The sequence below is a fragment of the Mizuhopecten yessoensis genome, unplaced genomic scaffold, assembly GCF_002113885.1.
Source record: "Mizuhopecten yessoensis strain PY_sf001 unplaced genomic scaffold, ASM211388v2 scaffold8383, whole genome shotgun sequence".
In the NCBI taxonomy this organism is placed as follows: Eukaryota; Metazoa; Mollusca; class Bivalvia; order Pectinida; family Pectinidae; genus Mizuhopecten; species Mizuhopecten yessoensis.
In genome coordinates this window covers 333,492-345,538 of record NW_018407520.1, presented here as the reverse complement: position 1 = coordinate 345,538, position 12,047 = coordinate 333,492, and the positions used below count along the sequence as shown (strand labels likewise).

The 12,047-nt window shown below is 36.2% G+C and overlaps 1 protein-coding gene across 3 annotated transcripts in view; it reads right to left on the bottom strand.

The window, feature by feature from the left end:
- Positions 1-2,858: 2,858 nt before the first annotated feature.
- LOC110455806 (fragile X mental retardation syndrome-related protein 1-like) overlaps positions 2,859-12,047 on the bottom strand; it is a 47,179-nt gene continuing 37,990 nt past the window's right edge. For all 3 annotated transcript variants that reach the window (XM_021506187.1, XM_021506189.1, XM_021506190.1), the window contains one exon: positions 2,859-11,671. In XM_021506187.1, coding sequence (XP_021361862.1) covers positions 11,124-11,671 — 548 coding nt within the window. In that variant the 3' untranslated portion in view covers positions 2,859-11,123. The remainder of the gene's footprint in view (positions 11,672-12,047) is intronic.

The window sequence follows — 12,047 nt, the reverse complement described above, 5'->3', positions numbered from 1 at the left end:
AGCAAATGTCCTATTCCACAGAGGGATCCAAGTAAGCCACCTTCTACGACATGTAGCAGATTTATTCTTTCTCAAACTTACAAAGGATAGGCGTAATAAAAATAATGGCATTTTGCATAAGGTAAAATGGAAAATTCCATCCGTGAATATTATTTGACCAGCGTTTTGAGGTAGGGAAGTGGTGTCAGGGTCCCATTGTTTATACCATCATACTGCAGTGATATAGGGGCTTGGTAGGGTTGTGTGTGTGTGTGTGTTGTGTGTGAGTGTGTGTGTGTGTGTGTATGGAAAGATGATATGGGAGCAATGAAATGTAAAATTCAGTTAAGGCATGTAATTGCAGCGTGTTTTTTTTCTTGGTTGTGGATGTTTCATGCAAACTTTTATTGAAATCAGCACGGCAATTATAGAGAAGTGAAAACGTAAAAAATCGGCCTATTAGAACTTGATTTTAGGTTTGAAATAGTTTTTAGCTCACCTGCCCGAAGGACAAGTGAGCTTAAGTCATGGTGCGGCGTCCGTCGTCCGTCCGTCCGTCCGCCTAGAGTCATGATATTTGGCTGAAAGCTTTGTTGGTAGGAGCCCAACAAAGTTTGAGAACAAAAATGACCTTGACCCACTTTCAAGGTCACAGCGGTCAAATTTGTCAAACTCTTCAAACGACTTCTTCTGAAGAACTGGAAGGTATAGAAGCTAAATATTTGGCTGGTAGCTTTCTGGGAAAGAGCCCAACAAAGTTTGAGAATGAAAATGAATTTGACCTACTTTCAAGGTCACAGGGGTCAAATATGTCAAATGATTCAAACAACTTCTTCTGAGGAAATAAAAGGTAAAGAATCTTCATATTTGGCTGGTGGCTTCCTGGGATGGAGCCCAAACAAGTTTGAGAATGAAAATGACCTTGACCTACTTTTAAGGTCATATCTGTCGAACGTCTTCTTCTGAAGAACTCAAAGGCATAGAATCTTCATATTTGATTGGCTTCATGGCATTAAGCCCCACAAAGTGTGAGAACGAAAATGACCTTGACCTATTTTCAAGGTCACAGGGGTCAAATGTTTCAAACGACTTTTTCTGAAGAACTGAAAGGTATAGAATCTTTATATTTGGCTTGTGGCTTCCTGAGATATAGCCAGACAAAGTTTGAGAACGAAAATGACCTTGACCTACTTTTAAGGTCACGGACGTCAGGTATGTCTAATGCTTAAAACGACTTCTTCTGAAGAACTGAAAGGTATAGAACCTAAATATTTGGCTGGTAGCTTTCTTGGAAATAGCCCAACAAAGTTTGAGAATGAAAATTACCTGGACCTACTTTTAAGATTGAAAATGAATGACTTACTTTCAAGTCACAACAGTCAAACGCTTCAAACAACTTCTTCTGAAGAACTAAAAGGTATAGAATCTTCATATCTGATGGCTTCCTAGGATGGAGCCCAACAAAGTTTGAGAATGAAAATGACTGACCTACTTTCAAGGTCACAGCGGACAAATATGTCAAACTCTTTAAACGGGTTCTTCTGAAGAACTGAAAGGTATATAATCTTCATATTTGGCTGATGTTTTCCTGAGATAGAGCCCAATAAAGTTTGAGAATGAAAATGACATTGACCTTCTTTCAAGGTCACAGGGGTCAAATTTGTCAAAAGCATCAAATGACTTCTGCTGAATAATCGAAAGACATACAATTATAATATTTGGCTGGTGACTTCCTGGGATAGAGCTCATCAAAGTTTGCGAATGAAAATTACCTCAACCTGATTTGGAGGTCACAGAGGTCAACAACATTTTAAAGGATTTGTTCTTAAGAACTAAAAGGAATGGATACATAGGATTTGGCTGGTAGCTTTTTGGAATAGAGCTAACCAATTTGAGAAGGAAAATGACATTGAACTACTAAGGTCACAGGGAAAAATATGTCAAGCAAAACATGAAGAAGAATCAACAAGAGGCCCTCAGGGCCTGTATTGCTCATCTGTTTCTTTTGTTACATGAAACTGACAAAGAGGTAACTTAAGACCAAATTTGGTAACTAGAACACAAGACATTTTAACATCTCTAAACGGTTCTAAAGATATTGTTGTTTGAAACATGAAATTTAAAAGCTTTTAACACACATTGACCTTTGACTCCCGACTTGCACTTAAAGTTGACCTTTGACGTCATTACTGTAATGAATAAAACAATTCACACAGCTGGTCTACATAACATACCAAAGTATCATGACTAGTCCTAAAGGTTCTTAGGATATTGTTGTTTGAAGTTTTTAACATATTTGACCCCTGTGACCTTGAAAGTAGGTAAAGATAATTTTAATCAAGAAACTTTACAGCACTTCATCCCAGGTACCTACAGGCCAAATAGCATGACCCTGGGCCTTATGGAACTGGAGAAGAAGATTGTTAAAGCTTATAACCAAAGTTGACATTTGACCCCCGACTAGCATTTAAAGTTGACCTTTGACCTCATTACTGTAATCGAGAAAAATATTCACACTGCTGGTCTTCATAACATACCCAGGTATCATGACTCTAGTTCAAATGGTTCTTAGGATATTGTTGTTTGAAATTTTCAACATATTTGACCCCTGTGACCTTGAAAGTATGCCAAGTTCATTTTAATGAGGAAACTTTATAGCACTCCATCCCAGGTACCTAATGGCCAAATATCATGATCCTGAGCCTTAAAGCTCAGGTGACCTAAAAATTGTTGCAAAAGATCACTACTGGTAAATTTTGCTCAAGTGAACCAACATAAATAAAAATTTACTTCAATTCAGTCTTTCATATGATTATGAATAGATTATACAATGTTCTCGTACCAGGTAAAGCACAAACAAAACAACAGTTAAGTATTTTTTTTTTTAATTTTTGATGATTCTATTTCATATTTTGCTTAAAAAATCAAACACTGTTGTACTGTACAGCTACTAGTTAGTAGAACGTTTTCCCGCCAACAGGGCATTTATTTCGGGATCACAAGTTCATTCAGAAGCAAAATATTTGCTAAATTACATTTGTGAATGAAACACGATTGTCCTTGCATACAAAAGGACAATTTTATAAACAAAATGTACATCTGGTAGAAAGTCTAATGTCAAATGTACAGGTTACATCATGGGTAATGATTATCATCATCCCTGCTAAGATCCTCGCCCCGCACCATGTACAACAATTCAATGGTCTAACTGTCGGGAAGTTAGCATGTCTTTATGGGTGTTGGTTAAGTCCTGGATGTAACACAACAGGGCCAGTTTGTTCAAAGCTTTGCTAGCGTTAATAACTCCAAAGTGATATATTGTTTCTTCAAATCCTTTAAACTTGCATGTTCTTTTGTTTTGCATTGTGAAATGCCTACACAACCTAAGCAGATGAGGATCAAAATTTTCATTTTCGTCCTGAAAATATCTCGATAGGTAAACCTCAACCCTTTCACCCCTATGCAACATTATTAGACTCTACCGTGCATTAATCAGGATCAATTCATTATGATATACAGTGGTGAAAGGGTTAAGCTGTTGTTAGACTATAGCTAACCAGGCTTTGAACACCTTGGCCCAAGTTGTCAAACGTTGTATATATGGTCATTGCTCTGTCATGTGAGCATTTCAATGGCTGTAACACAGTATATCGGGTCAGACGCTGAGGTGCGTTTCCTCACAACGCTACACTAAATATTTCACTATAATACAGTATAAAAGTCTCACAGCTATTGGTTGTGATTGTGTAAAATATCAGATCAGCCACTACAGGAGTACCTTAACCAGTAATAGCTTGGCACGTTCCTTAGCATAACAAGTTCCTGATATTAAGGTTTCACATAGGAAAGTAATATCGGATTTAAGGAATTTTCTTAAGTTAAGGAACGTTGGTGAAACTAGAGTAAGGACATAGTCTTTAAAAATTAGATAGGAAATTCCTTAACTTAGGCTTTCCATAGGAAAGCATTATTGGAGCTGAGGAAAATTGTAAGATAAAAAAACTTTCATCAATTTTAATAATGCTTCTTGTGGAAAAGTTTTGGTTATTTCCTTATATTAAGGAACATTCATGAAACTGGGAACAAGACCTAGTCTTTAAAACACAGACAAAAAGGGTAATTCACAATGCCCCTCTATATGCCTAGACCACATCAAGTAGAAGTCTGTTACACCTTATCTTACTGCACACACCCTTGTATTACTTACAAGTAATATCCTATCCCTAATCTGTAACCAAATACACAGGCTCCTGTGTCAGTCTCATGTAAATAATTAAACCATTGACTGTATCACACAGGTTTCAGTATCATTCACTAGTAAATATAGAGATTGTCATGTTTGCTTACAGCTTCCAAATCTGGCCAGGAAATCAGCAATATAGGACAACATATGCCGTTTATTCCTTACAATTTTGTCCAGTTTCTGTCTTCTTTGTTGCAGACCATTTATCAGGGTTTATATTTCACCAGTTTCACATATAAAATACAATTAATAAATGTTATTTGTGTTACCAAAATGATTATGATTATGTTCACACACACACGGAGTATGATTTTACTCACTCAGTAATTCACAAAACTAAGCTATTGCTGATGAAGTGACTTGTGAAAAAATCATCAGATACAATATATGGTAAAGGAACAAGAGAATCTAGGTTCCATACTTGACGCAATTCATATTTTTGTTTTGATTGACATATTACCATATTCGTAAAAAACGTAACTATTAGGCACATAATTATGTTTTGCAGATGAAATGGTTGTATAGTTCTATCTTCAATAGAAAGCCGTTCGTCTAAAATCAAACTACATGTTACCCCCAATCCAATAAAACCAAACTTTCAATTACACAAACTTCAGTATTATCCTTAATAAATAGCTTACTTCCATATTCTGTGAATGGTTTTCCCAATGACCACTTATTTGATAAATTTATTTGTCTCCCATTGCTTAAATGGACTCTACAATGTTCCAAAAAAAATCTTGTAACGAAAGTCAATGTCAACAATAATCTTAGAATTCATACTGACTACTTACATAGCCACTGCTTCCTTATCAATGTCCTGTTATGTGTGGAGTAAAATTAAACAGTTGTAAAATAATTAGAACACTATAAACAAAACACTGCCTCCAACCTTTTTATGTACACTTCCAATGTATACATTCCACTCTTATACTGACACCTCAACTTGTAATAGTTAGGTGATTCCTCAAAATCTTGAGACATGTTAAAAGCTCAGCGATTGAAGGAGCAAGAAGGATATGACAGATGGATGAATGGACAAACATAAAAATTATGCACCAGATAAAAAAGCAGAAATAATAGCCAAGATGGGTAATCATGAGGACTACAGGTAATTAGCATGAAGACATATGCAGACAAAGTTCTATGTGAATTATAAGCAAAGTGCATCACACAAGTGAAACAAGCCTGAACTATTTTACCTCCTCGACATGTTCATATGTACCACAGACACAGAATCCAGTTAAACTTCCAACATGAAGGGTAATAACTAGTTTCTTATTATTTAATAATATAATAATAAAAAAATTAAAATCTTATTATTTTATTTTAACGTTGTGTACAATTGTCAACAACAAACATCAGCTCTGTAGAGCTTTTATTATGACGCCGCTAAGGGAAAAGTAATTTCTGTTTCCTGAAGTTTGCATGACAACTTTTCGGAGGCATGGGAAATTAACCGAAAAAAATCCTTACACTTCAAATAACAAATAACTGTCATTTAAAAAATTGTTTTATGCTCTTATATATTATTGAAAGTGGGTTAATACCTTAACAGACAAAACATGAAACAATCACACCAAGTACTGAAATGATACAAATGATACAACCTAACAAGAAGTTAGTCAGAAATATTCAACCATTCAAAGAATTACAAATATTTAACAACCTTACAGTTATTCTATGTTTGCTTTGTGACTGCATCATCTGTCTGTGAAGTTTCATAAAAAATGATTAACCCATTCACCACTGTAGACAAAAATGGACTCATCCAGATCAATGCATTGAAGAGTCTACTAAAGTTACAAAGTTGTGAAAGGGTTAAACTGTCCAGAAATAATGTGGCCTAGACAAGCCTCAACAAGATTTGACCCCTTGGTATGACCTTGACCCTAGAAGTATAAATATAAGAATTGTTTGCGAAACATATTCCTGTAATGATACATCCATTTTTACACAGGTTAATATCATAGACTTCCCCCCGATTCACAAGTACATCTGTAAAGACTCGGGAAGGAACGTGGGACAGACATGGTGTCCGTGGTCAGGGATTATCTAAATACCCTTCAACTCGGATGGTTTGGCCTACTAAGTTCAGGTCATAATAAGTGTATCAGGTGTGAATTATTATTTTCTATAGAATATGTGTATACACATTTTTATTAACATCATTACCCAAGATCAGTCAAGTTAGTCTAGCTAGGCAACTTGCTACAAAAGTTGTCCATTTACCAATTAAATTCAAATTGTGTCAAATTTTGACTGACAATGAGCTATGTTGCAAATATTAGATCCAGACAATAGCATTGAAGTGTCTGTCTAATGTGAATGTCTATTCATTGCATGCTTATTCTTGTTTGGGTGTAATTTAAATCATAACAATGCCCATCTGGTCACAAATTTTGAACAGTTGAGATTATTTAAATGAAAATTATGAATATAAACCTGACTGGAAGCTCTATCACACACGACTTACTTTTGTTCCACAAAGTCATTTCATAATTTCAAATTTGAATGTAGAGTAAATAATTTCTATTCTAAAATGAGCTAAAAAATAAATTTTAATGATTGCATTGTTTTTTAACAATTTATAGTATGTCTCTTAAAGCTAAAAAGCACACTTCTAATCTCATCAAAATGGCTACCTCTCATCTTATGGATATCTCTCATAAAATTTGAGGAAAATAATCTGTATGGTGGGGATAGCTGTGTAGCTATTTTTACTCTCACAACATTTATATGTAAATAGAGAGTGACCTAGCCACAAGAGGCTAAGGCCTGCTTGATTGGGCTAACTAAGCACATTAAAGGCCGACTGGCTAGGCAGTGGCTTTGCTTTATTAACTCATTCACCCCTGAAATTTCATAATGAACTATTCCAACCTTTGAATTGGAAGAGTGCAAATTTGTTTTCAGGGGTGAATGAGTTAAAATGTTTTATTGAGTAGTTACCAAATCAAACAGGCTCTTTTTGTGAACTTTTCCATTTACCTTGTCCCGCAACACTTCACTTTTAAGCTTACATACATATCGATTTTGATTGGAGACTTTTTCATTAATACTTGTCCATGGCATTTAGAATTCAGATCTATTCATCAAAATAATTCATAAGATATCAGGAATACATTAAAGACTTCCTATATTTGGAAGGTAAATTTGAAAATGTGACTTTAATGGAAACACATACAATACATATCTTATCATGACATTAGGGACATTGTCTCCATCTGTACAATACATCTAGGCGAAATAGCTGCCAGCCACACAAAGCAGAAACTAAATAAGGGAAAGATAACTCAAAAATACACACAAAGAAATAAACCTAGATTTAATCATAACCATATTTCAGACAATAATGTATTTCATCCACACTGACTCACTGTGTTGTCTATTAATACAAGGAGTTCATGTTTTTATAATAAAATTTCATGACATAAATAATTAATGATAATTGGAACAAGCCAAAAAAAAATCACAATTGAAAATTCAGAATGTATATACTAATGTAGTTAATACTACCAAGCCTAACCCAGTCCTGACACTGCCAACATTTACAAGTTGTCATAAAAACTGCACAAAACATGAAATGCAAATTGATTTGTGAAAAAGTTGGATCTCGTCAGACTAGACAATTTCGTCAACATGTCAACAACAAAAGATCCTGATGAGAATGATCAGTAAAACGCCATTATTACCACAATCACTCGTGTTATTAATATGATTATAGTACATAGTCTAACAGTACAAAAAGGATACTTAAAATCCAATTACAAACTTTATAACTATAATAATGGCAACAAGTAGATCATTATGTATGCATTCTCAAAGATTTGTGTGTTGACAAATTGGAAAATTTACTTAGTACAAATAAACTTTTAAATATATGACCAACCTAAATAATGACAAGCATGCTTTACAGATTATGTCCGAGCTAACAAGTTCTATGTTGATGTTCTTTTTCATAGATTACTTCAGCATTGTATTACCTACACATGAATTCACAGAAGCAGATGTGTACCTGTGCAAGGCTAGGTGGAATGATGGCAATCAAATTTACCATGTAATCTCTTAAGAAACAGATATAAAAGATTTCCAGAAACAGAAAGGGAGACCTAAATAGAAAGTTTGCCAGGCAATATTCATAAACATTTGACAATTCTTTTAAAAGATGTTATCTGGAATCCATCAGCAAATCAGATTTGCAGCCTCATTATCAATGCACGAGTTCTACTGAGTATCAGATTAGGGCAATGGACTTATAATTAAACACCAAGCAAGTTTCATATAAATCATGTAATTCTTTCAAATTGTGTGGAAATCTGTACCCCTAAGCTTACAGATGATAAAATAAGATTGCCATATGTCACTTCAGCAAGTGATACACCAACCAAACAGTTACATCTTAATACATTAGACGACTGTAGGGAAAGTGATTTTGTGTCGGCCATGAAGTGTAACAATAAATGTGGGCAGAACCAGGGTGAGTGACTGAAGCAGTATCTACCCTTCTGTTCACTACAGAATCTCAGGTGTACAGGCATAGGACGGGCTTGAAACACAACACAAGTGTAAGCCTGTACCTGTCATACATTGTTTGGGGTTGTGGGGACTGGGTAACACATTGAAACAATGTCCCACAACACCAGTACACAGAAGATAGTTTGTTTAACATTCATCTGGAACTGTAAGGACATATTGGCAAATTTTATCTTCACGCTCATACACAAAGTTATATATGACAGTTGTTTTAAACTATAATTAAAACAATGAAAAAAAAATTCAACAGTAAAATATGTCTTAATATGGAAATAATCACAAAATTGAATTTAAATTCAATAATAAATAAAATGAACACTTTAAAACAAACCTCCTGTGTACAACTGCACGCTGGAGTCCGTGTCTCACACAATATACAGGTACAGGATATTTACCTGTATAGTCGTCAACAGGTGTTAAAACTCTACACCGTCTCAGAGCAAATGTCAGAGCAGTACAAGCAACAAAACTGGTGTATCTTATAACACGTCTTTCTATGACACACTGTACTGTTATGATACAACTGGGAAATTGCAAACTATGACAATGATATGTAATGAAATTATTCTAATCTAACACAGTCTTGTAAAATCCACAAGTAAATATTTTTAAAACACATAAGACATTATAAATCAGTTAATGATATATATGTGACCCTAAGAGCATATGTTAGTACTTGGCAATCCATCATACTTGTTAATAAGCTATGGGTTAGTAAGAGCAACTGCTTTACTTTACTAAAATTACTCGTTTTTTTGTTAATCATCACAAATATTTTTGATGAAAATAATGTAGGAATTAAATATGAACCAGAATTTATGTTACATGATAATCATGAGAGAAGGACGGCGGTCTGACATTTGCTCTCAGACTTGTAGCAGCATTGAAAGGTCTGATGGGTTTGATAGTTTCTTTATAAACATTGTATAGTGGTGTGTTTGAACTCCAACTAACCACAATGCATAAGTGGGTTAAGTTGGATTGACCGCCATAACATGGGGTCACGGTTGGGTACCTAGATCTCTTTACCTAAACATAGTCTTGCTTACACCATCCAAATGTAGTTCACTTGTACGTAAACATGGATAGTCCTTTCTGTACCTCTTTGGCCAGCAACACTGTGATTACAGGTCGTACTCGATACTGAGTGTATATCATTTGGCCCATGCTTCTCAGTGTCATAGCATTGTTCTCTAACAAACCAAACACAGACCCAAGTCTCCAGGTCAAACTTTACAGACACTGTTGTAACAAGGTACAATAAAACATCAATCGGCTTCCTTCTCAGCAAATTCTTTCGATGAAGAATTCCCGGTGACTGGTAGCTAAGATTGCTCTACTATCACTACACATACATTTTCATTGGCTTTTCTCTCATCTACAACACCCTGATCTAGATCTAACATTACAGACAAACCTTCATCAATGAGTTAACTTACTTCCAATAACTTTAAAAACTTGCTTTTATATTTTATACTCTTTTCTATCTTTTCAATTCAAACAAAAAATTCTTCAATGTCATAAATTTTGTTGAAAGAAATAATTTCCTTCAGGTAATATTTTTGAGACTGATGTCCTTATTAAAGGAGTCCTAAAACCCTAACTCATCACACAATGGTTTGAGGAGATAGCTAGTGTCCTAAGCCCTAACTCATCACACAATGGTTTGAGGAGATAGCTGGTGTCCTAAACCCTACCTTACCTCTCAATGGTCTCAAGGACACTCTAGTAACACCTGTACTCAGTCCAAGACCTTCTGTATCACTCTAGTGCTCAATCCTTTCCTACATATTTGAAATCCATACTACCCCTGTACTAGGAGCTCTATTCTGTGAAGGGGAGATAAGTGTGCAAGTCAGTTCTATTTCCTTCTGCTTACAGATCTGAGATTGACCCACCGTTTTTACACAACCACTACACAGTACAGTCGGTATATGACCTTTATCATAAATATACATATACAATGTAGGTACACAGTAATAGTCAAAGAATTCATGGCTTCAAGCATTGTATGAATAGAGTATTCATGAAATCCTTCTATCTCATGTCATATAATGTCCACATCCGATATAAAGAAAAAACTAAATCTGCCGATCAATTTGTGTATCGGATCTGACACACACACACATTTTGAATGCAAGTAGTTATGATGTTACTCAGTCCTCTTTATATTTTCTTATTGATTTCCAATCCGGTGATAAAGACTCGTCCGGTGTAACATGCCTGATCCGTCAACACTAAGTAGGGAGGCCGTGACTACGGGTGTGAAGCAGAGGCAAACAGACAGCAGTTTGTCGGAGATGGGGGGGCGTGTCCTTGGGCATGTGACCACACCCACTGCTGGAGACGCCCATTTGGGCCACGCCTACTCACCATTCACCATGTGCTCAGCTGGTTTGTTGCTGTTGTTGCCATTTGGAAAGCTTCCCTTGGCTTTTGATTCTGTCTCACTTCCACTTTGTAGATTGCCATTTCTCGCCGTAGGGGGAAACCTCTGGTTCGGCCCTCCTCCATTCTTCCTGGGCTCCCTCTGCTCCTTTGGGTTGGGACCCTTGTTTGGTGGCCCCTGGGAAGCTGTACCTTGGCTGCTGGGTGTGCTGGGTTTGCTGCCAGACTGGGGGTACGACTTACCAGGGCCGGGTGACTGACGTGAGGGCGACTGTGCCTGTCGAGGAGGCGCGGCTGATGTCTGGGGAGCGACAGATTCACCTTTAGGGCGGGGGACCTGATTAGGCATGTTAGAGTTCTCAGTCTTAATGCCATTATTGCCCCCAGGGCGGGGACCACTGGGTCCACCACCCCCAGGGCGATAATTAGATACACTATTGTCCGTTTCTGTACCAGATGCTGCACTACTGCTACCACGGAACTTGTTCCTTCTTCTGCGTCTCCTCCTTTCTGGTCGCCGCTCATCTGTCGACACAAATATACATTACACATCATAAAGGTTAAACAGAAAGCCAATCCTGTACTCTTTAAATAGGTACATAAACATGTTAATGCAGAGATGTAAATACACTAAGTGTAACAGTCAAAACCAATTATGTAACATACATTACCTAATAAATAATATTTATAAAATCAACCATACATTTAGGAAGGTTTGTGAGGTGGGATTAATTTTAGGAGGATTTAGATTAAAGGGTTCACAATTAGACATGGTTGAAGGGAATAGGGTTATTAACAACCCGGTTGAACGTAAAGTGTTATTGTTAGAAAGGCTTTTGGGTACTGGGTTATTGTTAGAAAGGCTTTTGGGTACTAGGTTATTGTGAGAATACTTATTGTT